Consider the following 27,530-nt stretch of genomic DNA (forward strand, 5'->3'; position numbering starts at 1 on the left):
ATGATAGTATCTGCCTCATAGGATTGCTCTGAGGACTCAAAGGAGATGAGTCGTGCCTGATACATGGTGAGATCTCAGTGCATGGTAAAACTGTATTATTGCTGTTGTTATTTCCTAGCAAGAATAATTTCCTACATTTGTACAGCTCTTTTTTAATTTATAAAGTCCTCTCTCTTACAGTACCTCATTTAATTGTCTCAAAAGCCCTCTGAGGCTCAGCAAGTGCTATTAACCCATTTTGCAGATGAGAAGAGTGGCTTACCCAAACTACCCAATTTGGAACTACATTATGGAACCAGGTTGTGAGCCCCAATGCTGCAGCTTCTGGTCTGGTTGTCATCAATGACTATGTGTCATTCTGCCTTCTCGCAGGGGTCTGGGGCCGTGTCAGCCCTGTGGGTGGTGCCCAGGTATGCAACAAGTGTTCTCTCCTCTTAAGGAGCTGAGAGTCTAGTTGAAATTTTGAAGAGCCCCGTCTAGGAAGTAGAGAGTCCACATACAAGTGGAAGCCACTTTTGCTGTCTCCAGCAAGAGAGGTTAGGCCAGAAATCCACTAGCCAGGAGTCTTATACGGAGCCATCAGATGACACCCAGAATTTTCTTGTGCTGAACCTGCAAAGACCTGTCTCTGATTTCCTACGTGTCGCTCAGCAAATTCCCTCCATGTGTGAAATGAGCAACGGAGCCAGCTCTCTGCTGGATCACGTTAGGTCCAGGTTGCATCACAATCCCCCTCACCCCCGCCACCACTCCAGCTTCACAACAGAACTTAACATTATTCTATGATTACTTCGCGTCATCCTCCCCAAATGTGCATCAAATTAAAGAGTTATTAGGGCATGGCAGGACATGTTTATGGGGAAGAGTTTCCTTTAAAGTCACAGCTCAGCCTGAACTCACTTTATTAATGTTTATACAAAGTATGTAGTCTGTTCCAATGCAATCCGTGTTTATAGTCGTGGAGCAATCATTGCATTCCTTGGGCTGCTCCTTCCTGTTTTCTTAAAGCAATTACTGAACCTATGTTAAAAGTGAATCGTGTGTGTATTCTGTAGCTGGTCAGGCTTGGAGACGTGCATCGTTCAGAGAATGACGCTTAACCGCGACACGTCCTGCAAATAACGTAGACTTTGGTCGGTGGCCCAAGTGGACTAGAAGGGGGGGCTCCTTCAGAACAACAACATGGTGGGCAACCAGGCCCCCTTGTGAGCACTTCCGTTGTCTCCCGCCTCTGTCATGGGTATTTTGTGGCTCTAGCGAGTATGAACCTTATGTTGGTTTGCTCAGGATAGTCCCAGCTTTTTCCTGTTTTCTTGATATTATTGTTAATGGCATCCCCTTTGATTCACAAAAGCATTCAAGTTTGTATGATAAACGATATGGTCACTCTGGCTCTAACTGGTGTCCACATTCACAGCTATAAATGAAATATGGACATACACTTTGGATCTCAAGATGCTTTAGGGAAGGATGATGTGTCTGGGTAGACTAGGAAGATCAGGGGAAGACCAGGTGCCTCTTCTAGGTTAGTTAAGCACCAAGGTCCCACCCGCCCTTTCTACATCTTACTTGTGCTCACGTTTTTGCGTGAATAATAATCATCAAATTGGTGGTAATGGCTACTTATTGAGTACTGACTGTGTCACCAGCCCTGTGGTAGAATCACTTTATCATCTCCTTGAATCCCCACAACATCCTAGGAGCGGGGTACTCCTGCTATTATATCCATTTTACAGATGAGGCAACAGAAGCTTAGGGGTAGGTTAAGTAGCTTGCCTGAAATTGCACTACTCTCTGGTAAGATCTGAGCTGAGACTGTTTGATTCCAGGGCCTGCTTTCTTAAGCATTAGGCTCTGGAGCAGGGATCTCAAACTCACATGCCGGTAGGGAACAGGCAGGTGATGTAGGTGAGGGAAGCAGATGAGTGGGACTGATGAATACCAGAGCAAAATGGGCTGTTGCCTCTTAGCTCCAGTTTCCAGTGGCTGTGAAGGCCCAGGGTTGTCACATCACCTGATTTGGGGGAGATAAACCAGAATTGCAGATTTGTATGTGAAGTGCTCCCAAATTGGCAGTTGAGTTACAAATGTTAAAGTCATGCTAAGGACCAGACTAAACAACTCTGTGGGCCAGAATTGGCCCGTGGGCTATCCATTTGCAACTTCTACTCTACTGTCTCCAGCAAAGAGCTGGATATGCCCCAGGTGTGCCTCTTCCTGCTGGATGATGAAGCTGAACAGAGCAAGACAGGGGTCTCCTGCTTCAAGGAGAGGAAGACTGGAGCCTCCTTCCCACAGACCCTCACTTCCACCACATCCTCCACTGCATACGAGCATCCAGGCTGCCCCTCTGTCTGGCCCGTTCTCCTCCCTGCAGGTAGCTGTCTGCACGGCGCTGGCTGCAAACTTTTGCAGGTGTAAAATTATATATGCAAGAGTGTTGCCAAGCCAGATATTTAGCCCAGGGAGGCTTAGTTCCCAAACAACTGAGGTAGTGTGAAGCTAGTTTTTTAAATCGAATTCAGTCCTTTCTCTCCCGACTGCCTGTCTGTGTTTTTAAACTTGTATGTGGTTATGATGAGAATGAAGTATAAAAGTCGCAGAATAATTGAATGATACCTCCTGTTGTGCTAGTCGGGAGAGGTAAGGCAGGCGGTAAGAGCTCTGTGATGGCTGATCCGCGGGGACACACTGCTGTCTGTGACCTGGTGGGATGGTAATTTGACAGTTCTTGAACACATGCTGTTTTCTCTCTTCCATCGGGGAAGATGCATGGATGACATTAGGTCCCTTGGGGCTGGGAGAGGGAGCAAAGAAAGAAAGACGCCCATTAGGACAGGGTAGTCTGAGCATCTCCTAAGAACTGTCCTTGGACTCATCAAGGAATGTTTTCCTTTGGCCAGATTTCCAGAGTCTTGAATGGCTTTAGTTCTGCTGGTCACTTTAGCTATGGGGAGTGTCTTATTTCAACTGGACCACTTTTTTCAGTGTTTCTTTTTTTCCAGAGGGGAAAGGGGGTGTATTAGTAATACAGATTTACTGTGGAAAACGTTGACAATACTAATGAGCGAAATGTGAAAACTCTTCACCCCAGGATCCAAAGAAAACTCGTGTACATTTCTCTGAGCGTCTCCAAGGGGCCTCATTTCACTCGAGGTGTCTGGGGCGGAAGGGGGGCGGAGTAGGGTCTGTGGTCTCGGCTCCCACGGAGCTTTGTGTTCCTTTGGGAGAGGAGGCAAACACACAGGAAACAGGCAGCAACATACGAGGTGGAAGGAAATGTGACAAAAGACCAGAATGAGTTGTGCAGAGGCTAAATGATGCAGAAGTTCAGGGCAGGGACAGATCAGCGTAGGATGGAGAGGCTGGGAGCCCCGCAGAGAGCAGGGGTGGTAGGCTTCGCCAAGCCTGGAATGAGGTGTATCGGTTTCCTGGAGCTGCTGTAACAAAATGCCACAGGCTGGGTGGCTTCAGACGACAGAAATATATTCTGTCACAGTCGTGCAGGCGAAAGTCTGAAATTGAGGAATTGGTAGGGCTGTGCTTGCTCTGAAGTCTGTAGGCAGAGTCCTTCCTTGCCTTTTCCCAGCTTTGGGTGGTGGCTGGCAATCCTTGGTGGTCCTTGGCTTGTAGCTGCATCACTCCAGTCTCTGCCTCTGTCATCACATGTCTTCTCTGTGTGTCTCTGTCTCTTCATCTTCTAAGGACTCCAGTCATATTGGACTAGGGCCCACCCTAATGGCCTCTTATAACCTGATTACGTCAGCAAAGACCCTATTTCCAAATCATTCGCAAGTACCGGGAGTTAGGACTTCAACGTTATCTTTTGGGGGAACACAGTTCAACCCGTAACAGAACAGTAGGATTTGGATGAGGGGAGAATGTTGAGGGCTTTCGAGGCCAGCAAATAGCAGGGACATAGGTGTTGATGGAGTGCCCAGTACCGTTCCTGATCTGATGAGTGCTCAGTAAATGTCTATGGAGTGAAAGAAGTAAGAATTAACAAACTTATGGTTGCCAGGGGTGAAAGCGGGGCGGGGCGGGGGTGTGTGGGAGGGGGAGGGATTGAAATTGACATATACACACCACTATATATAAGATAGATAACTAATAAGGACCTACTGTATAGCACAGGGAACTCAATACTCTGTAATGGCCTATATGGCGAAAGAATCTAAAAAAGAGTGGATATATGTATATGTATAACTGATTCATTTTGCCGTACAGCAGAAACTAACACAACATTGTAAAAACTATACTCCAATAAAAGCTAAAAAACAAAAATAAAAACAAAGGAAAAGAATTAAACGAGGCAGGCCGAAAACAGCGATGAGACCCATCAGCTGCTGTGCTCTTGCACTGGGAGAGAAGCTGGCATTTTGGGGAGATTAATCTGGTTGTAGGGAGCAGGTTTGAGGTCAGGGAAAGAGGCGGAGGGTCGTTAAGTCATTTCGCTGCTTGACGCCCCCCCCCGCCACCCCGCGGTTCTGATTGCTGAAGACCCGAAGCCTGCCCCGTGACTGCTCCACAGTCTGGGTGCCACCTGCCTCTATGTCCCATTTGGGGCCATTCCAATCCAGTCACCTGGACCTCCTTTCTGTTGCTTAGGCCCTTCAAGTGCTTTCTCTATTCAGAAAGTCTTTGTGTTTCTGTTCCTCCACTTGGAAATTTCTGCCTTCAGCCCGTCCCCTCATCTGGCTCCTCCTTTTTGTTTGAGTCTTGGGCCAAATCTCTCCCCCTAACAGAGGCCCCTCCTGGCCACCTTTGCTAGCGCTCCTGCTTCTTCCCACCCCCATCTTTCTTCTCGTCACCTCACCCTGGCGTGATTTCCTGGTTATTTCCTTGTAGCCTGTAGTTCCGCCGTCTAAGTGTGGTTGCCTGTGTCCCACTGTATTAGTTTTCGCTGACTGCTCAACAGTCTTACCACAAACTTGGCAGCTTTAAACAACTCCCATTTATTACCCCACAGTTAGCTGCGGGCCTCTGCTTCAGGGTCTCACAAAGCTGCAATTCAGCTGTTGCTTGGGGCTGTCGTCTCATCTGAAGGCTCAGCTGGGGATGGACCCACTTCCCGACTCTTGAGGTTGTTGGCAGAAGTCAGCCCCTGGAAGCCCGTTGGAACTGTGGGCTTCAGGCTCTTGCGGGTTGTCGTTAGGTTCTCCTAGGCTGTTGTGGAGGCTGCCCTCAGTTCCTTGCCTGCCTGGCCTCCCTCACGTGCTGCTCACTTCATCACAGGTGTCAAGGGAAAGGGCCCCCTAGCAAGGCAGGCACTCCAGTCATACGTAATGTAACCACAGCAGTGACCTCCCGTCCCCTTTGCGGTATTACGTGGGCAGGAAGCAAGCCATCAGGCCCTGCCCGCGCTCAAGGAGAGGGGATTACACAAAGGTGCTGACACCAGGGAGCAGGGATCCGGAGGCTGCCCTAGAAGTTGTCTGCCACACTCTCCAAGAGAATAAAAGTGACAGCAGGGGCCATGGCGGGAATCACAGAGTTCCTGAAAGGAATCTTGCGGGGGTTGTGCAACACCCTAGCCACGAGCACAGTGCCAGGTTCAGAGTAGGTGTTTAATACAGGCATGCTGTAGGAAGAAAGGAAGGGTGCAAGGGAAGGAGAGAGAGAGGGGGAGGAAGGGAGTAACGAAGGAAGGAGGGAAAGAAGGAATGTCCCACTTTCCCCTGCAACATGCCAAAAGTAACAGCTAAACAAATCTGCTCGTGGTTATCCTGAGGCAACGCGTCTGGGTTTTTATACATGCTGTTTCTTTTATTGAAATCCTCTTTTCTCCCTCCCACATATTCCCATGCCAACCAACCTGGCTATGGCCAAGTCATTCTTGAGGTCTCAATTAAAATGTTACTTTTTCAGAGAAGCCTCTCCTGACCCTGAAAACCGGATAACTCAGTACTCCTTCCTCTATACTCTCCCATAAGCTTTTTCTTTGTTTAATCGGAGTATAATTGCCTTACAATGTTGTGTTAGTCTCTACTGTACAACGCAGTGAATCAGCTGTACGTATACACATATCCCCTCCCTCTTGGGCCTCCTTCCCATCATCCCCCCCAATCCCACCCATCTAGGTCATCACAGAGCACCCGAGCTGAGCTCCCTGTGCTATACCACAGGTTCCCACTAGCTATCTGTTTTACACACGGGTAGTGTATTTATGCCAAACCTAATCTCCCAGTTCATCCCACCCTCCCCTATCCGCCCTGTGTTTGTCTGCCACAGTCTAGAGCAGGAGTCTGCACACTGTAGCCTCCAGGCCAAATCCAACCTTCATCCCGTTTTGTAAGTAAAGTTTTATTGGAGCATGGCCACACCCATTAGATTGTGTATTGTCTGTGGCCGCTTTCACGCTAGGAAGCAAAGTCAAATGTTGCCATAGAAAATATGGCCAGCAGAATCTATCTTATTTATTATCTGGCCCTTTAAAGAAAATGTTTGTGAGCCCCTAGTGTAGTATGCTTACCACAGTCTGTGGTATTTGACCCTTTATTTATTTCTTCCCCACTAAACTCTTGAGTTCCTTAAGGACACAGACGATGCCAGTTTACCCTTGGTTCCCAGCATTTAGTCCAGGACCTGAAACTTAATGGTCAAGATATGTTTGTTGAGTGAATGAATGAGTGAATGGTAAATCTGTCAGAAATAGAGAACAGGTAGAAAAACTCAAATTAGGGTTATTTGAGGAGGGTCGATTTACAAGGGGCTATTTCAGAGGTGTGGGTGTGGCTCAGGGAACTAGGACTAGAGGCGATGGAGCTACCGTCGCCTAAACCAGAAGAGAGGAGAGGAGGCCAAGTGTTCTGGGGCAGGAAGCCGTCAGTCATGAGGAGGAGCTGTGACCTTGGGTGGCGACACTGGCTAACCTGGGTGACCTCTCAGGGTGGCAACCGGGAGAGTGGGTGCCTTTCCTCCCTCTCCTCCCTTCCTCCCAGCTCCTGCCCAGCTCAAAGAGAACAGGGCCCAGGAGCCAGCCTTGCAATGTGGTCCATTCAGGTCAGCCACCCAGCGTGGAGAGAGGTGAATAACTGCAACTGAGGCCACAGCCCCCTTGCCAACTTCTTCTGGTTTGGTTGGAACCTCTTCTTTGCTGGTGATAGACAAGGGGTTAGGCTAGGCAAGAGACATCTTAATTCGGGCCCCTCCTGCCCTTTCCCGAGCGGGATTCCCCAAATCGGGTGACGCGATCTTCATGTGAGTGCATCACACCCTCTGAAGGCTTGTTCAGGGGCTTGCCGCCCGCCCCCTCCTCAGACCCGCCACTTCTCTGTGACCCCTGCGCGGCCCCTGCTGTCACCCCTCCCCCTCACTTCCTTCCCATCCGCTCCGGGGGGGTCTTCTCCCTGAGTTCCTGCTGTGACGTCTCTCTCAGATCTCTGGCTGCCCACTCCCCACCGACTGTAGACCACATCTCTCAGCATTTGATTTTGCATGTTCTTACATCGTTCTCTAAGTATCTCATAAATCTCAGTCCGTCTCCTCGGCTAGACTGCAAGCTCTCTGACAGCAAGAACCAAGCCATAATTTTTAAGCCCACTTGGCCTGGGACCCCAGCTATGAGAACTGGAGATCTCAAAATGGTCAGGACTTTACGGGTCGTGAATCCAGCCTCCTGCCTGTCGCAAGGGCCCCCTAGGCATCACGCTCAACGTGAGTCAACGACTAATCTCCGCTTGTATACCCCTGCTTTAGGGACTACTGTGTTGTAGGGCAGCCCTTACAAGTTCACTGCATGTTGAGACCTTATCTTCTTTCCTGAAACCCAGAAGGCGGCGCTCTGTATACACTGGTCATACAGAGGGCAGGTGGTCTTAAAGTCTGATCTGAACTGATGGTGTATTCTCTAACTCTGTATGTTTCACCCTCACAGATAAACATCTTTTGTGAAGCCAGTGCTAATCTATCCTCTGCATCCTCTCCCTACCAGTTGTTGGCTGTGGGGTGAAAATTAACCACTCCCCATGCTGTTTAGAAAGCACTTCCTCACATACTTTACCTCTTCAGCCTCATAGCAATCCCGTGGATCTGGTATTTTGGGTCATACTTTATAAAAGTTTCATCAACAATACCAACAACTGGGGCTCTATAAAGTAAAGTGACTTTCTCAAAGTCCCATAGCTAAGAAGTGAGAAAGTGGAGACTCAAATCCACATCTTCTGAGTTTATAGTTGAAGCCCTTTTCTCCAAGCCCATGCTGCCTCACTGCGGGTTGTTTTTTGCTCCTTGCCCTTCCTGAATGTGCCGCGGCAAAAAAAATTTTTGCAAGGATGCCACATAATGAATCAAAAGAAGGATGAATATACACATACCAAGATAAGGACAGTGGTCCGCCCTAGAACATTTTTGTTTCATTTTTTCCAATGTTGTTCTGAATTGCACTTCCTCCCCGCCCCACCAGAGGTGTCAAACAGATGTGGAAATACCACAGAGCTCCAAGTCACAGCACTGGTGTATGATTCACTGATTGTGATGGGGAAAAATAATGCAGTTTACCATGGTGATGCCTGTTTATGAAAGCGAGGTGGTAGATGATGAGGAACATGGTAGAAACCAGACATGGGCAAAAACAGCAAGAAAGCACTTTCCCCTGGAGTTTGCAGAGGGGCTCAGCGCTTGTACGGGTCCAGATCTCACAGGGGAGATGGGATAAAAAATGCACCAACTTGGCTGGAGTGGGGAGCAGCAAAGCCACTAGGAGTATCCCTTTACTTTCTTTAAGACATAGGATGGTAAATTCTATTCTGTTCTCTTCTATTTATTCATTCATTCATTTTTCTGGCAGTCATTGGTTACCCTGATATAGTAGAATATGCTTAGACCCTAGCTGGAGATGGGCAGCATGATGTGATGGTTAAAAACATGGCCTCTGCATTCAAGGAGCTTGGGTTCAAATCCCAACCTTGCCACTTACTGCTTGTATGACCTTGTGGCAATTTGACTTACTGATAAAACCTTCTAAGCTAGGGTGCTTCCTCATGTGAAAAATGGGATAATTAAGGTACCTACTACATACGATTGCTGACTGGATTAGAGAGAATAAACATAAAGTTTTCGGTACAGTGCCTGGTGCATAGTTTGGGCCCAGCAAATATCTTTTTAAGGCTGATCTTCAGTATTTTTTATCTGTTGAAGGAAGGTAGTAATACTTACCTTTCAGAACTATTGCAAAGAGAAGGAAAAGAAAAAGGTTAGAAAGCTCCTGACTCAAAGATACTGCATTCATCACTGTAGAGTGCTATAACAAATAGTCCCCAAATTTCAGTGACTGAAGGGTTATTTCTGGAACATGTCTGAGTCTAATATGGGTAAATGGGGAGACAGGGGAGGAAGATCTCAGTTGCATGCAGTCATTCAAGGAGTCAGGCTCTTTCTATCTGCCATGTAGGATTGGGCAGGAAGTTTTATGGGACAGGCCTGAAGGTGGCATATGTTACTCGTGCTCATGTAATAATGATGAAACTCAGTCACATGGTTGCACCTCCCTGCAAGGGATGCTGGGAAATGTGGTCTATCTCTGTGCTCTGGACAGGAGGAAAATGGTGCGGTGGACAACTTGCCAGTCTCTGCCCCAGTGTTCAATGCATGGCAACCACATTTTGTGAACACTGATATAATACCATGGTGATTCCCATGGCATCCTAAGCCCCACTTAGAGGGATGGGCACCCCTAATTATGCAGTCTCTTCTTCTCAGAGCCTGAGAGAAGGGCCGGTTCTCATCTCATCCCTACAGTGACATGTGCCCTTCTGAGCCATCCTTGGCCCCTCTGAGCCATCGTTGGCCATAATGACAGGATTGAGGGTCTCCAGAGTGGCAGGCAAGCCTCAGAAAGGACATGCCATTGAGAGTCATATGAATGGAGTTCTATTGTTCGTGGTAAATTAACTCTTCAGACATTAAATATTTCTCTTCCATTCTCTTCCATCTCTCTATTGTTGCAAAACGAATCACTCCAAAACTTAATGGCTTAAAGATATGCACCCGCTCTAGTATTGCCTCTCATGGTTTCTGTGGGCTCCTGAGTGGTTCAGCTGGGCGATCTGGCTCAGAATTTCTCGTAAGTCACAGTCAGATGGTATAGCTGGGGCTGGAATTTCAAAGGCGTCTGCACTCATACGCCTGACCTCTAGGCTGTGAAGACTCAAACAGCCAGGGCTGGACCAGATGGGGCTCCTCAGGTGCCTCTCTCTCTCTCTCTGGTCCCCTCACATGATCTTACCATTGGGGATTTCAGGTCTTCTGACCTCACGTGGCAGCTCAGGGCTCCAATGCAAGTGCTCTGAGAAGCAGCCAGGCGGTCACTTATTGCCTCTTCTAATCTAGCCTCAGAAGTTCTGCAGCATCGCTTCTGCCAGAACCCTCTTTGTCCAAGCAGTCACAAAGGCCTGCTCAGGCTCAGCGGAAAGGGGCAGAGACTCCACCTCTTGAGGACAGGTGTGTCAAAGGAACTGTTTGTAGACATGTTTTATTGATGAAACGGCCCCACTTCCCCACCCTACCCCCGATCTAGATGCTGTAATGGCTAACATCACCCCAGATGGGATCATTCGTGCCTGCAGATGGTTCAGAGCTCATACTGAGCTAAAGTAGACTGATTTCTTCAAAGGACAGAACTGAAGGCTGAGAAATCTGGCTAAGGAGCCTGGCCTGGGATGACGGGGCTGGGGAAGGGACGGACACATGAGGTGGTGCAACCTCTTCTCAGTGTCAGTTTCCTTAGTTCCCATTTTCAGCCAAGCAGGTTGGCAATCCAGGCTCTGTCCTCACCAAACCAAGGTCTGCAAGCAGGAGAGGGTTATGTAAAGCATGGAAGCTCAGAGAACTTAAGTCAGTGACTCCGATTCACACAGCTAGGCGTGGGGAGCGGGACAGAGATTTGAACCCTGACCTGTATCACCCAAAACCCATATGCTCCCTGGCCTCCCTGGCAGTGTGCGCGTTGGGCAGGGGTGGCGGTGGGGTTTGGGGCAGACAGACAACAGAGCTCTCTCCCTACCCTCTCTCTGTAGCCAGATACCAGGGAAATAGGTGTCCTAGACACACTGCACGGGAGAGGCAGCAGAAGGGGACCACTCTTGGTGCTGTCACTCAACTAATTATAGTAACGGTAGCTGCCATGATTAACGAGTGCCTGATAAGCACTGTGTATGCGTCGTCGTCTCATTTAACCCTCGTAGAAACTCTTGAGGTCAGGATTGTCACCGTCAGTTAGAGGGTGTTGGAGAAACTGAGCCTTGGAGATGAAGCGAACTGTCCATCAGTCACTCAGTAAGCGGCAGGGCAGGCATTCAAACTCATGGCTGCTTCCCTCTGAAGCTCAGCCTCCCAAACACTGACTCTGTGCCTGAGACAACCCCACAGTCCCCACCTGAACCCATGCCTCCAAGTCCTCGGCATTTCAGCGGCACACTTTGTGCCCCTTCATAAATAAATATTAATTGAAAATATCAGTGCCGCAGCCGCTAACACAAGCTGCCGAGTTACCACGCTGTGCCCTGGTGACTAAACCCTTGGTGGCATTGTCATATTCTCAGTTGTCACGGTCCCCAAACATCCATCCCAGTTGAGATGGGGGGGAGAGAAGGAACTCGGGGCGATGATGAGCACACACAGATTCCTGTCTGTGTGCTGGTGTCCACTCCTTGCGTGAACAGCTTTCATTATTTCCCTGTGTGACTCTTGCTCTCCTTTACCGGCCCTCAGCTTAGTCTGAGAAGTCTAAATGCTGCCTCTCTCCAGCACAAGCTGGTTAAGAAACAACTTTGGTAAGGTAGATAGCTAGTGGGAAGCAGTCGCATAGCACAGGGAGATCAGCTCGGTGGTTTGTGACCACCTAGAGGGGTGAGATAGGGAGGGTGGGAGGGAGGGAGACGCAGGAGGGAAGACATATGGGAACATATTTATATGTATAGCTGATTCACTTTGTTATAAAGCAGAAACTAACACACCATTGTAAAGCAATTATACCCCAATAAAGATGTTAAAAAAAAAAAAGAAACAACTTTGATTGTTACTGTATTTTTAAAAATTTTTTGGGAGTTTGGGATTTACATATTCACACTACTGGATTTATTTATTTATTTTTAACATCTTTTTTGGAGTATAATTGCTTTACAATGGTGTGTTAGTTTCTGCTTTAAAACAAAGTGAATCAGCTATACATATACATATATCCCCTACTGTATTTAAAATAGATAACCAACAAGGACCTACTGTATAGCACAAGGAACTCTGCTCAATATTCTGTAATAACCTAAATGATTGTTACTTTAGATAGAAGAAAACTGGATGACGAAGGGAGGTGGTTCCCCAGGGAGGGGGCTCCAGGACTCACTTGCTTTTTATTTCAGCGTGACTTTTTGAAATCAGGAGAGTAATCCCTCCTCCAATTTGATTTTTCTTTATACAGAGTGCTAGAATCTGAAAATTGTTTCCCTTTTCATTTTATGCAACTTGAGAACTCTCACAGGTCTTTCTGAGGCATAATAACAGGATGGCAACTTGAGGACCTGAGTAGGAGAACCAGAGAAGTGGTGAATGTATGGATGGGGATCCGTCATTGGGAAAATGGCCTTTTAGTACCTAAATGTTCTGGCAGGAAGCAAAGCTGAACTCCAACTTGGCCAAAACCAATGACCTTTTAGTACCTAAATGTTCTGGCAGGAAGCAAAGCTAAACTCCAACTTGGCCAGAACCTTGAAAAGTTTCTGATCAAGGAGACATGGTAAATAGGAATTAATTGTTCAGCCTCCATTATTAAAAACTGCAACATATTATTCATGGTCCTTTTTTAAAAAGATTTTTTGTTTTGTATCCCATCTTCGTAGATAGCTTTAGTGAACACAGTATTTATACGATTGTTCACAAGTTCTTTCTTGACTTTGGTTTTCTCTAATCCTGGTTTTCTATCATCCAAGGTGCCTCCTTCTCTGGGACACCGACGCCACCATAATGCTTTGAGCTCTTCTGTGGCAAATTCTTCCCTTTAGGGCCATTTTCGGGAGCTTCAGCCTACAGATTGGGGCAGGAGTAATCCATGAAGCTGTCTTTACCTGTTGTATGAGATTACTCTTGTCAGGCACGTGTTCTACTATGTTGGGCTATGGAGTTAAATGAGATATGGTCTTTGCCCTCAGAGAGTTTGCAGATTAGCTAGAAAATAGACAAGTACCTAGGTGGGTACCAAAGTCGGTCAAGATTCCTTTGGTTTCAGGTGATAGAAAATGCAACTCAAACTGATTTCGGACAAAATATAAGGGAGATGGGATAGATTGGTTCACATAATCTCAAAATACAGAGGTTTCTGGCATCAGGCATGGGTGGATCCAGCTACTCATAGCATAGCACCAGAACCAGTCTCTTTTTCATCTCCTGACTCTGGAAATTCTCTCTTCATGGTAGCTAGATAGCTTCTGGCAACTCCAGTGGAGCGAAAGCTATTGGGAATTTGAGTCATGTATGTACTCCTGAAACAATTACTGTGGTCACAGGGAGTGAAGATGCTTATAAGCCTGGCCTAGATCAGGTGCCCATCTCCAGAGTTGGGGAGACGGGTCAGCCCCACTTGTATGATATGATCCAAGAGCTGGGGGAGGGGGGCTTCCAAAGAAAAATTTGTTATCTGAAGAAGGGGCAAGAGAAGCCAGGCGGCTAAACATACCAGGGCTCTACTGTGTACATAATGGCTAGCTTATTCCATACAATGTCCTTCGGGTTGGTTGGGTATGCTCTAGGGAATATCACTAATGATTGGAATTGCCTTCTCCATAACAAGCAACGTCCCTCCAGCTTAAGCCAGTCTGGGTTAAATAGACCATAAGTGTCACCTGCAAAAATCTGACCCAAATTTGTTCTCCATTGCAGTGACCTGGACAGAAATAACATCACCAGGATCACCAAGACCGACTTCGCTGGACTCAAGAACCTCCGAGTTTTGTAAGTAACGCGTGGCTCTCCAATGCATGTTCACTCTCAGCTCTTCAGCCTTGTGACGATGTCCCACTGCCCTGACATCACACCCCCAAGCACCGGACGACAAGAATTCGCCCTTCTGCGGCAGAAAGCCCTTCGTTAGTACATCCAGGTTTCCTTCCCCAGCTGTCTCATTCTGTGTCTCCATGCTGTAGGCTGGGCTAGACCAATGGAAGAAGTCAGTTCCAGTGACAGGGAACACAGAAGGTTATACACAAATAAATCAACATGCCCAGCTTCTAGGATGACAGCAGGGTCAGGTTGGCTAACCATGCTTCCCTTCCATAGAGATGATAATTTCTCCCTCAGCCTGTGAATTAAAAGAGCAATCAGGACAAAAGTTATTTATCTTGTTGCTTAATGGAGAGGAGGGGAGGAAGGAGGGAGAGAGTCAGACAGGGTCAGAGCCCTTGCTGAACACTTGCAGCTGTGCAGACAGGTAGCAAAATTTGAGAGGGGCATTGGTGCAGCAGGGGAGCAAGAAATATCGGGTTTCATTGCTAAATATTGAACACTTTCATCCATCCCTAAATCTGAGTGATAAGAAGCTGCCCAAGTGCTTGTGCACTGATGAGTCTCAGACATTCAGAGGTACAAGAGAGGAGGAATTGGACCCTCTTTCCTTCTTTACTCAGAAAGTAATTTTGACCCGTAAATGTGGCTCCAGACCTGGAGTGCAGCCTGGGCAATCGGGCCACTGCCTTGGTGGTTGTCGTGTCCTGGAATCTTGGCTGTCAGCTTTTTACTAGAAGTGGCAGCTAAAGTCTTGGTATCTAAAGCCACCTCCTTCTTTTTACTCATAGCCCATTATAATACAGTGAGTTGTATTTTGGGGATTGGAAATATTAGGTTCTGGTCCTGACTCAGAATTAACTGCCCATGTGACCTCGTACCCTATTGTACTCCTTTGGGCCTTACTTTTCTCATCTGTAAAATAGGGAATGAGTAGTATATTAGTTTTCTAGGGCTACTGTAACTTTGTACCACAGACTGGGGGGCTTATACAACAGAAATTTATCGTCTCGGTTTCCAAAGTCCAAAATCAAGGTGTTGGCAGGGTTGGTTCCTTTTGAGGACTCTGAAGGAAGGATGTGGTCCAGGCCTCTCTTCTAGCTTCTGGTGGCCTCAGGGATTTCTTGGCTTTACGATAGCTGTCTCTGGGTCTCTCTGCATTGTCTTCCTTCTACACATGTCTGTCTCTGTGTCCACATTTTCCCTTTTTATAAGGACACCAGTCCTATTGGATTAGGATCCATCCTAATGACCTCATTTAAACTTGATTACTTAGTAAAGACCCTGTCTCCAAATAAAGTCACTTTTTGTTATATTGGGAGTTAGGGCTTCAATATATGAATTTTGGGGGGCATGCAGTTTGACCCATAACAAGTATTTAGAAGTCCTTCTAACCCTAATAGTTACACATATAATGCTTTATGATTTTGACACTTTCATGAACAATGTGTGTATTCTCACTGAAACCTGTGGAACATTACTTGTGTCTCACTGTTTTCCTGATTGAGAAGTAGATGGTCATGATGATAACCGATGTATATGTGGTACCTTCCACAGACCAAGCTCTGTTACATAGTTATTAACCCTTATCTGCCCAGAGGAAACAGGCACAGATAGGTTAAGTGGTCCCAACTCCACAAGCAGGGAACTGAAGGAGGAGGCCTCAGAAGCCAGAATGTGTGCTTTCTAACCTCCATGCAGTGCCTCTGTTCATTTGTGTTATAGGAAGTTTAGAAAACCAGGAAGGTGATAGTCTAGGAATTTGGTAAGTGCAACGTCATGTGCGAGTGGCCGACCGGAGTTTCCCTGAGCAACAGGGTGTGGCACTGCTAGGATCTCAGTGCTGGGCCTCCAGCTAGCAGATGCTCTCCCCTCGATGTGGTCTCTGGTCTTTGGCCAGTGCACCACCCCGCTCCCACCATCCCTGGAGGGAAGACCCTACCCTCTGCCAAGTCGTTCTTTTGCCCCAAGCAGTCATGCGTCTGTCAAGTGACTGGCAGCTCCGACAAGTGTGTGTGGATCAGAATGGAGATTGGGATAAAGGTGGGGGGTTTTCATGGCTCAGTTTTAGGGTGATTTTTATTAAAGAGATATAGGCAGTAAGCTCCTGATTCCAGGTCACTTACCAGCTTAAAGAACAAACACTAACTTCTCTATTTTTTTCCCCCAGAATCTGTGAGAAATGTCCTTTCATACAAGTCAGAAATTTCACCTAAGGCTTCATTTTTCTAACAAAGTCAAAAACAACACTTTGATTTTCTTACCATTACATCAGAAAGACTAATAAAAATTCCAATTTCCATATCTGCTGTCTGCAAATAGAAAGTTTAAAATAATCACAAAAGATCATATTAATATCCTCTGGATGGTCTACAACATTCCTTTGACTACAGTTTATCTTTTCAGTTAATTGGTACATTCTTCTTATTTTGATAAGCAGTGCTGAAACCCTCCCCCTCCCCTCACTTCATAGACTCTATTAATATACTGTGTTTCATTATCTTCCTTAGCAACTCAAAGACAATCCCATTCGAGTGGCCCTTTATTAGTGTGAAAGAATCTGCTACGTGGGGTAGCTGAAATGCTTTCTAACTGACACCAATAAAGTATCCAGACGTTTAAACCATATTTTCCCTCAGTCTATTCTTTTTAGCTGAGTAACCTAGACAACTATCTTTTTGAAAAGCTTTCATCACACCTCGGCGTATTCCCTGTATCTGTTTCTTATTTACAATTTATAGTGAAACCAGAAAAGACTCAGTCGTCTTGAATAATTGGAGCCTGCCCCCCATTTCCATGCAGAACTGTTAATACGGTGCAGGTGGATGGGCAAAAGCAAATAAAATGGAGATTGGGGAACTTTGGCTTCATCCAGAGGTTTTCCCCAAATAAAGTACATTCAGGGGGAAGATATAAGAATTGCTTATAACAATTCTTTCTTCCAAAGGGCAGGAATAGGAAAAGGTCTCGTCTGGTGGTATCAGTTATATTCCCTTTCTTAGTAGTCTGTTGCAAGAACTCTTGCAAGTATGCCCACAATGTGGGAACCAGCTTTATCCCAAATGGGGTTAATTAAAGAGTTAAACTCCACCCCAGCCATCATCACATGGGGGTGATTTCCGATTCTGATCCAGTGTTAAAAGTAAAAAAATAACAATGCTGAAAGAACTGAAAATGAGCACGGTCTGTACCCCTCTAACTCAGAACAGATTCAAGCCATAGTCAGCCCTTCTGGGTGTCCAGCGCCTCCTGGATCCCCGGGTCTCCTGCATCTGCTCAGTAAAAGAGTGATAGCGATGGTTTTAGCACAAACTCCTGAATTGCATCACAGCCTAGAAGTCTGGATGAGGAGTTCACAGCTCATTCATTCAGTGATCCATTTATTCATCAAGTGTTGGTTATTTCTTGAGCCTTTAAAGACCGGGTACTAGGCTGGATTCTGATCGGTCTAGGAAGTAGATCAAGAAGAGACCCTAGCTACCTTACCAGTCAGGATCCCAGCAGGACAAATGAGGAGAGCTAAATAAAGATTTATTTGCAAAGGTGTGGGTGAGATTAAGAGAAACCAGGAAGAGTTAGTTGGCGCAGTTCCCTGAGGCTAGCAACAACGGTCGGTCATTAGTCCCCTCTGAGCCTCAAGGACCAGCGGGAGGGAGTGGTTACCTGAGTCCAGCAAAGGAAGGACTGCCTGTTTGCACCTGGGGTCTTAGGTAGAGGAATGCAGTCCACCTGCAGTGACTTGGTAGGGAAGGAGGGAGCTGGGAAGAAATGCCCCACCTCACTCCCTCTTCTCCCACCCTCTCATCTCCTGCTGGTTGGTTGAACCCAATAGGAAACCAGAGTCAAGGAAGCTTCCTGATGAAGCCGGTAAAAGTTAGCCTCCCAGAACAGTATGGAGGTTCCTTAAAAAACTACAAATAGAATTACCATATGACCCAGCAATCCCACTACTGGGCATATACCCTGAGAAAACCAAAATTCAAAAAGAGTCATGTACCAAAATGTTCATTGCAGCTCTATTTACAATAGCCCGGAGATGGAAACAACCTAAGCGCCCATCATCGGATGAATGGATATAGGAGATGTGGCACATATACACAATGGAATATTACTCAGCCTTAAAAAGAAATGAAATTGAGCTATTTGTAATGAGATGGATAGACCTAGAGTCTGTCATACAGAGTGAAGTAAGTCAGAAAGAAAGAGACAAATACCGTATGCTAACACATGTATATGGAATTTAAGGGAAAAAAATGTCATGAGGGGCCTGGGGGTAGGACAGGAATGAAGACGCAGACCTACTGGAGAGCGGACTTGGGGATATGGGGAGGGGGAAGGGTGAGTTTTGACAGGGCGAGAGAGAGTCATGGCCATATACACACTAACAAACGTAGTAAGGTAGATAGCTGGGGGGAGGCGGCCGCAGGGCACAGGGATGTTAGCTCGGTGCTTTGTGGCAGCCTGGAGGAGTGGGATGGGGAGAGTGGGAGGGAGGGAGACGCAAGAGGGAAGACATGTGGGAACATGTGTGTATGTGTGGCTGATTCACTTTGTTGTAAAGCAGAAACTAACACACCATTGTGAAGCAATTATACCCCAATAAAAAAAAAAAAAAAAAAAAAAAGTTAGCCTCCCAGGGCTTGAGCAAAGAGGAGGAGGGGCAGGTATCAACCATCCCTTCTACTTCCCTTTCTGAAAGAAGCTGGTAGTGTTAGATTAATTAGGACAGAACTAAGAGATTCCTCATGGGAGGTTGGAGTTAGACTCCTTCAGAAACCCTGAGGGAATGTGACACTAAGCCAGCCTAGAGTGTTGCCCCTTGTAACAATTGGGAAGTAACGACAGCAAGCTCTATGATGGATTGATTGATAGTAAAAACCCAGCTGAACAAACCCCCAGTCACAAATACTGAACTGGTTCCCTGTTTAGCAAGATGTGCTAGTGTGAGTCTACTAGCATTCCAAGGCCCTCCTTGCCATATAGCGGGATGGAAAAGGAAGAAAAGGGAAGGAAAAGAACATTTATTAAGCCTCTGATTGTACTCCAGATCCTGGGCTAGATAATTTATATACTTTATTCCACTTTTATTCTTACAAGGACTTATGAAATGTTTTATTTGTGCTGTTTTACAGATGAGGAAACTGAGTCTCTGAGAGGTTGGCTAGATAGTTCAAAAGCACGCCATCAGCTAGTAAGAAATCAGAAAAGGATTCCCAACCAAATTTGATAAGCACACCAGATTGGGAGTTAGGTCCACCCTCACTAGCTGTGTGACTTCATACAAATAATTTCTCCTTGGGCAAGTCTCTTAACCTCTGTTCCTGGGAGCCCATGTATGCTAAGTGAGGAGCCTATATGAGACCAGCCTACAGGGAGGGGGCAGAAGGAACATAAATGTGTGAATCAGAGTGGATGAGGACTCTGGCCTCATCCAAAGTCGTTGATATTTGGAAATATGAGAGCTGATTTTGGAGTTTCTTCTGTGGGGTGTGTATGTGTGTGTAATATCCCGATTTTTTTAAATGTTTGCAACAAATTCACAAAATTATAAAATATATCGTTGAGCCCATACAAAATATCCCCATCGCTCTGATAGTCGGAAACTTCATGTGTCCTGGACTAGCCTTTTCCTTGATGTAAAATCAGTATGTGCTGTGGCCCAACGTCCTCTTTAGTGTTTTATTCATCCACTAAGTCTATGAAGTGGCTGCTGTGCTGGGCACCCGTGTTAGGGCTGGGACTGTGATGATGAACAGAAGACCTTACCCTCTTGGTCCTTAGGCACAGCGAGGAAGATGAACTTGAAAATAAACACAAGGGCCTGAGTGTTAAGCCTAAGAAGTACAGTGGGTTATGAAATATCTCAGAGGTGGAGGGCTGGCGTGCAAGGAGTTATTCTGAAGTGAAGGCCAAGCTTCCTCAAGGCTACTCTTCCTTCCTTCTGCTTTTCCGTCAGGTGCCTCAGGGCGCCTGTCCTCCTGCCTGATCCAGAGGAACCCACACAGCCCTTCTAAACTCCACCTACCAAAGAAACATCCTTCAATCACAACTGCATCCCGGCTAAGTCCCATTCAGCCACCAGGGTCAGCCCTGGATGGAAACTATGCAGCCTCACTTCTCTTTCCTACTGTTCAGCTAATCCATTTTAAGCTGCCATTTTTTTTTTCAACCTTGGGGAAACAAATGTTTCATTGTCTGCTCAATTCTTAGGATATGCCACATGCATGAATCAAACTTTTAATCATCTGCTTGGAGGACTTTGGAGGTCAGCAGAGCCTGTGGCTGGGAGGACTGAGCTTTTGTGACCATCACCTTCATGTTGGGAGCAGCCAGGCTCTGGGCTTGTGACGTTTCCGGCACAGGCAGGCACCCAACAATAGCTTCACCTTTCTACGAGGTGACCCAGAGACAGAGTGAGCAGAGAAGGCCCTTTTCAATGAAGTATTTTTGAATCCTTGGAGGAGGGAGCTCCGAGGGAAGAGATGCTGAATATATGTGTGGTTTTTATAAGAAGCAGCTTTTACCTCTTCTTTTTCTGTGCAACATCCTGCAGTGCTTGGGAGGGTATTTGCTGAGAACATTCTTAAAATAGAGGCTTGGAAACCAATCTGTCAGGTAGAAGTATGCAGGCGGTGAAACCCTGGTTACCGTGACACCAAGCTGGGATGTGAATTATCTTGTCCCCCCAGACTGATCCTGGCTGAGGGGGCCCATCCGAGGGTCGAGGGAGGGGCTGAGTGACCATGCCTGCATGGCCTGCAGCCTAGTACGAGGATCCTTGAGGCCCGCTTGTCCTTGACCATTGCTGCCTTTGTGGTTCCAGGCATCTGGAAGACAACCAGGTCAGCGTCATCGAGAGAGGCGCCTTCCAGGATCTGAAGCAGCTGGAGCGATTGTAAGTACAGCACAACCTCCTTTCTTGAAAAGCCTTATTTGTTTGTAAATTGGCTTCGCTGTGGCCTTGCTAAGAAAAAAAAGGGCTCCAATGTTTAATAAAATGTTTGCTATTATATTTAAAGCACATTAGATGCCTGCTAAAGAGACACTGAAACCCATTTAAACTTTTTTTCTTTAAAAGATGCTAGAATTGGCATCTGGGGCTTGTTTTTCTGCTTCCCAGCCTTGAGCTCTGTCTTGGTAGCTGTATGTGGGGCTTGTTCCTGCCCAAGCCTCAGCCTTCCCTTCTGTGGGGGAAGAAGGACCTCAGTTAGCTATCCCTGTCATGGAAACTAGCATCAGAAACTCCCTACTCCTATACATGGGTAGCAGGCTCCCTCCTCAGGCCTTCTTCTCCGGGCCCCCTCTGCCCCGTTCTCATGGGAGAAGGAGGACAGGCGGGTAGGCGAGGCCTTCGGTGTGCCTGTATCTTCTCTGAGTGAGCATCAGCCTGCGTCAGGAAGCCCACATATTTTCATGAGAGAATGCATTGCCAGTGGTTTAAAAATAGGCCACTGTTCTGACTCTGACAGAGGGAGAGAGCAAAAGGGGTGGGGATGGGAGATGGATTGAGCCTCCATTCGTTTTGTTGATTAATGCTTTTGCAGAAAACTCTCGGGTCACAGTGATGAGGGAGGCTGCTCAGATAGTTAAGTGGGCAGCTTCCCCTTTCCTCGGTTAATCACATCTGGCAGCTCATAACATCTGGATATTTGCTTTCTGCCCTTTGAGAGGGGATTGTCCCCAAGAGCACTTAGTCATGCTGGTGGGCGGCTCTTTCCATGCTTCTTTCCGTATCCTGGTTGACCTGATATTTCAGCCTCCTTCTCCTGCATTCGGGGGGACGGGCCTGCAACAGCTCTCTGCTCCTCCAGCTTAAGGATCTTCCCATCTTTACCTGTCCTGTTTCCAAATCTCATCTACAGAGATAGGCTTGGGTAAAGTATAGGACTTTCCACCAACTTGTGAGCTTTGTAATGTGCCATCTTTTCCCTTGGAGTCATTCCATCTGGGGCAACCTGAGGGACTATTACCCAGCAAAAGCCTTTACTCCCCGCTCCGTGTTGTGAACTGTCTCATTCATTGCTCTCCTTCTGGGTCAAAGGTCAGCATATGTTCTCTTGTTGGTTTGAAAATATGACTTTAATTTCTTACAAGGGAAAATAGAGATAAAAATAATGAATGTTGCCTCTATCTATACTTTTAAGTTTCTTAAAATGTTAACTCTTCTCCTTATTTAGACCCAGGGGAAAAAAATAAAAGTACTTGTTGAACCTGCTTCCTTTGTATGAAATACTCAACATTTACGTGGAAGAATAAATACAAAATCCTTTGTGAGAAGGCCACTTCTTGCTGAGTCTTCTGATTAGAAGTATAAATAAATTTCCAATTCATTAATTTCATGGTTGTTGGGAAAGAGCTAATTGAGTACCTTGGACATGCTGGGAACTATGCCAGTATATTATATGCTATCTGTTATTTTATCCCCGCAAAATTCCTGTGAGGTGTGATTACCCTCATTTTGCAGATGAAGAAACAGAGGCTGAGGGAGATGAAGCCAAAGAATTGTCAGTGGGGGGAGCCAAGATTCAAAGCCACATCTGTCTGACATCAAAGCCCACGTCCTTTCATATTTCTCTGCAAGCATTCGATGAAGTGTGATCTTTAGCAATGGCCCTGCAAATAGCCTCTCACATACCCATTGAACTCCAGGGAATATCCGTGGAATAGTCTAGCAAAAGGCGCTTTTCTTTGGCTTGGTCAACATGGCTGAAATACCTTGCGCGTCTGAGGGACTGAGAGGATTATAGTCGTAGGGTAAACCTGGCTGTTTCTCTGCTTTGGTGTATTAAGGGGGTAATGCTAGCTGCTGTACTAGATAAACCCTCAAATCTCATAGCTTAACAGAGTGGAAGTTTACTTCTTATTCATATAAAACCCAATAAGGGCATTCCTGGTTGCTGGGCCTCTCTGCTCCAAGGGGAGACTTCGGGACATGGGCTCCTTCCGTTCCCTGGCCCCGCCATCTTTAAATCGTGACTTCCAAGGTACCAGTGTTTGTCGGCATCAAGCTAGTGGAAGGGAAAACAGCAGGAAGGATTGTACATGGGAGGTTTTCATGGGAAAGACCTGGAAGGACTACATGTTACTTCTACTGTTACATACCTTGGGCTGGAACTCAGTCATGTGGCTACAGTAAACTGCAGGGGAGGCTAGGAAACTAGTCGAGCTATATGCCCTGGAAGTAGAGGAAACAGGCTTAGTGAACAGCTAGCCAGTTTCTGACTTGTATTGCGAGTGAGCTGAGAAGTACTTGGTCAGGAAGAAGAATGGAAGCATAGGTAGCTGGACTAGTATGTACAGCTGGACAGGCTCTCTCATTTAAGGCCTTTCAGTGTCGGTGTGTGTGATGTGATCCTGACTAGTGTTTATCTGGTTTTGGTTATCCAGTCTGCCCTCAGACCAAGGACTATAGAGTGGGAAATTACAATGTATTTGCTATTAACGACGGAAGAGGTAGAGGGCTGATTGTGCCATCATCCCTGGCTCTCACTACTGGCTTACTTTACCTGTGTCTCTATATTTGATAGTAAATTAATCTTTATTGATCATACTCTGAAAGAGGCTGGAAATTGTATCATTTCTGTAATGTTTATTTTCATTTGGAATGGTCATTACGGGTGTAATCTCTTGAGGCTTACAGGGAAAAGGCAGAGAATCCTGTCCTTCAGGTCTCTACTCAGGAATTCTCTATTCCTCCGTGAAAGGACCTCTGCTCCAGGCTGAGTTAGGTGCCCCTTTCCTCATGACAACACATTATGGTCCATATCTTAGCACTTATGCCATATTTTAATTCCCTATTTGCCTCATTGTCTCTCCGCAGAACTATGAGTATTTGGAGATGAGGAATTATGTTCCATTTAACTGTTAATCTCTAAGCCTTGCACAAAGCGTGATAGTAAGCACTTGTAGAATATTTATCAAATACTTAGGTTTTTGTTGTATACCAGTGGTTCTGAACTGGGACCAGTTTTCCCCGCCAGAGGACCCTTGGCAATGTCTGGAGACATTTCCGGTTGTCAAAACTGTAGGATGTTAATAGCATGTATTGAGTAGAAGTCAGGAATGTGGCTAAACATCCTACAATGTACAGAATAGCTCCCACAACAAAGAATTACCCAGTCCAAAATGTCAGTAGTGTTGAGGTTGAGAAACTCTGCTCTTTCCCTGTTATGTGTCAGATGCCATCTTAGTCATGACATAAGCCATCTCATTTAATCCATATAACATTATGAGGTTAGAATTATCATGTCCCTGATGTGACAAAATATAAATTTCAAAGCATTGGCTAAATATGCCTACTCTAAATCTAATTTAGCTCGAGCTTGCTTCTGATTTCCAGGAAGTGAACAGGATAGAGGAACAAAATAAGTAAAACCAGCAGGAAACAAGTGAATCCTGTAGATGAGACATTCTGCAAGATAACTGCCCTGGTCTCTTTAAAAAGTCAGTGTTACGAAGGAGGTGGGACTTGACTGTTGTATATTGAAAGAAGCTTAGGATAGAAACAGTAGCACAAAACTTGGAAAGGTCAATGGAGTTTGTGTTTGAAGATCTTTGAATTATGCAGAAAGCGATAATAGTGCTAATGTTTATTGCCTTATTAAATCAAAGATTCATTTTGTAATCTGTAAGATAGCTTTTGAAAAGAATAGTTAAAAAAAATATAACCTAATAGAGGGAGAAATGACATAGAATGATACCAAAAAATGTGATTAATTCAAATAAGGGAACATAGAATAAAATGAGACAAAGAAAACAGATAGTAAGATGATGTATTTAAATAAAAATATATCATGATTATTTTGTATGAAAATGATTAATACTTTAATTAAAAGACAGATTGCCAGTGTGGATTAAAAAATAAATAATAATTATATGATTCTTTCAAAAGATGGACATTAAGCATAAGGAGAGAGAAAAGCTGAAAGTAAAAGGATAGAAAATGATACCATGAAAACACTAACCAATACAAGGTTGGTGTGGCTGTATTAACACAGATAAAAGACTTCAAAACAAGAAACATTAATGGAGATAAAGAGGGATATTTCATAATGATAAAGGAGTAAATATACCAGGAAGGGACAGCAAATCTATGTTTGTATGTACTATTATGTATAGTATGTATTATGTATAGTGTGCGTGTGTGTGTTATGTATAGTATATATTAAAAACATATTCTGAAAATACAGAAAACAAATATTGAACAGAACTAAATGGATAAATAGACAAGTTCATAGTCGTTTAAGATATGCATCTTGTAGTTGATGAACAAGCAGACAAAATTGTTAGTAACAATATAGAATATTTTAATGACAATGTTTGCAAACCTGACCTAAGTGAAACAAAGAGAACAATGCAACCAACAAGTGTAGAATAAACATTCTTTTCAAGTGCATACAGAAATTTTATCAAATACTGATCTAGAAATCAGGTCTCAACAAATATCAAAGGATTAAAATCATAAGGAGTATTTTCTCTGACCACAGTAGAAATACAGAAATCAACAAAAAGCAGTAAGTGGAAATTTTCAAAATATTTGGAAATTGAATGATATTCTTCTAAATAACCTTTGAATCAAAGAACATTTCACTGTTGAAATTGGAAGATATATTTTTCAGAATGTTAATAAACACACAATATATCACAAAGTGTGGATTGCAGTCAAAGCCATGCCCACAGGAAAATGCATAGCCTTTAAGCATGTTATTTGATTTTTGTAGAGTATATATTTAAAATGAAGTAAGGCTAAAATCTTTATTAAAATGCCCATCATAAGAAGCTAGAGAAAGAATAACAACATAGAAGAGAGAAAATCAATAATACCAGAAGTATGTGAAGTAGAAAAACTCTAAAAAACCAAACTTTCATTCTTGAAAAAATTATAAAAACCAGCAGGATTTATTAGTAAACAAAAAAGAAAGAAGACTAAATTACTGGCATAAAGGATAAAATGAGGGACATAACTATGGATTTTACAAAGATTAAAATGATAGTAAGAGCAGATTTTGAAGAACTTTATTTCAATGATTTTAGAGATTAAGTGAAATTAAAAACTGAAACAAGAAGGAGTAGAAAGTATGTATAGTCCTAAATCTAATTAAACCTTTAATTAAAATATTTCACTAAGAACTTTCTAAGCTCAGATGACTTCGCCAGTAAATTGCACCAAGGTTTTAAGAAATAAATAGTATCAATTTACCATAAACTCATTCTATTAATAAAATGACTTTTGTCACTTGGATAGCATAACCTTTATAGCAAAACCCAAAAAGGCATTTCAAGAGAAAATATCAACCAACGTATTTCATGAATATTTATATGAATTTCCTAACAAAATATTAGTAAAGTGAATTTGGCAGTATCTGAAAAGGATATATTACAACCAAGTTTGGCTTATTCCAGGAAGGCAGGGTTGGTTAAACATTTGAAAATCCCCCCTCTCAAATAAAAACATGCTGAACAACTAGGATAGCAAAACCAAAGACACACAGCATCTACAATAAAGCTAGTTGACAGAGTATCCCAGTAAACGCCTGCCTCCCGAGTGTACGTGGATGGGGGTGAAGGGGGCAGAGCTGATGGTTATAAGACTGTTGCATTGTCTCACCTATGTGGAAGAAAGCAGAGGGAAGTCCTTGAGAACAGGAGACTGAAAAAATTACCAACACATACTCACTGGAAGACACAGTGGTCAAACTGAGAAAAGCCACCAAATCAGAAGGGAGTTTGATTAGATGCAGTTCATGGTGAGAACAAAGGAATCATGATGTGATAATGACTGATAGTACTTGGAGTATTCTGGGTCCTATAAATTCTTCAAACTACCAAAAACAAGGCTCTTTTCCAAAGAAAGGCCTAACGTCGATAAGAAAATTTGGGGACTAGTCAATCAGAACAGGTACAGTAGTAGAAATGAAAAGAAACCTTCTCGATGAAAGTGCTAGAAATCGCCAGAAGAGGCAGATCTTAGAAAATACAAGGCCATCTTTTTCATTAGTTTAACAACAACAACAACAAACAACCCCAAGAAAGAGCTCTCTAGACTCTTAAAGCTAAAAAAGCTATCACTTCCCACCCCTACCTCATAAGACTAAAGGAAATTTCTTTCATTTAAGAAATAAACAACTGGGACTTCCCTGGTGGCGCAGTGGTTAAGAAACTGCCTGCCAATGCAGGGGACACGGGTTCGAGCCCTGGTCCAGGAAGATCCCACATGCCGCGGAGCAGCAAAGCCCCTGCGCCACAACTACTGAAGACCGCGCACCTAGTGCCCGTGCTCCGCAACAGGAGAAGCCACTGCAACGAGAAACCCGCGCACCGCAAAGAAGAGTAGCCCCTGCTCGCTGCAACTAGAGAAAGCCCACGCGCAGCAACGAGGACCCAATACAGCCAAAAATAAATACAATAAATAAATTAAAAAAAAAAAGCAACCAAGAGGATGATGATTGAAGCTCATACAAAAAATTTTTATAAGAAAAATGAAGAATAAGAAACATAATAATCTCCATAGAAAAAATGAAAACATGTAAGAAAGAGGTACC

The 27,530-nt window shown here is 44.8% G+C and overlaps 1 protein-coding gene across 1 annotated transcript in view; it reads left to right on the forward strand.

Moving 5' to 3' along the window:
• SLIT3 (slit guidance ligand 3) overlaps positions 1 to 27,530 on the forward strand; it is a 612,652-nt gene that overhangs the window by 30,384 nt on the left and 554,738 nt on the right. Inside the window, exons 2-3 of the mRNA XM_032625797.1 lie at positions 13,870 to 13,941; positions 20,813 to 20,884. Coding sequence (XP_032481688.1) covers positions 13,870 to 13,941; positions 20,813 to 20,884 — 144 coding nt within the window. The remainder of the gene's footprint in view (positions 1 to 13,869; positions 13,942 to 20,812; positions 20,885 to 27,530) is intronic.

Source organism: Phocoena sinus, chromosome 3 (assembly GCF_008692025.1).
Source record: "Phocoena sinus isolate mPhoSin1 chromosome 3, mPhoSin1.pri, whole genome shotgun sequence".
NCBI classification, from domain to species: domain Eukaryota; kingdom Metazoa; phylum Chordata; class Mammalia; order Artiodactyla; family Phocoenidae; genus Phocoena; species Phocoena sinus.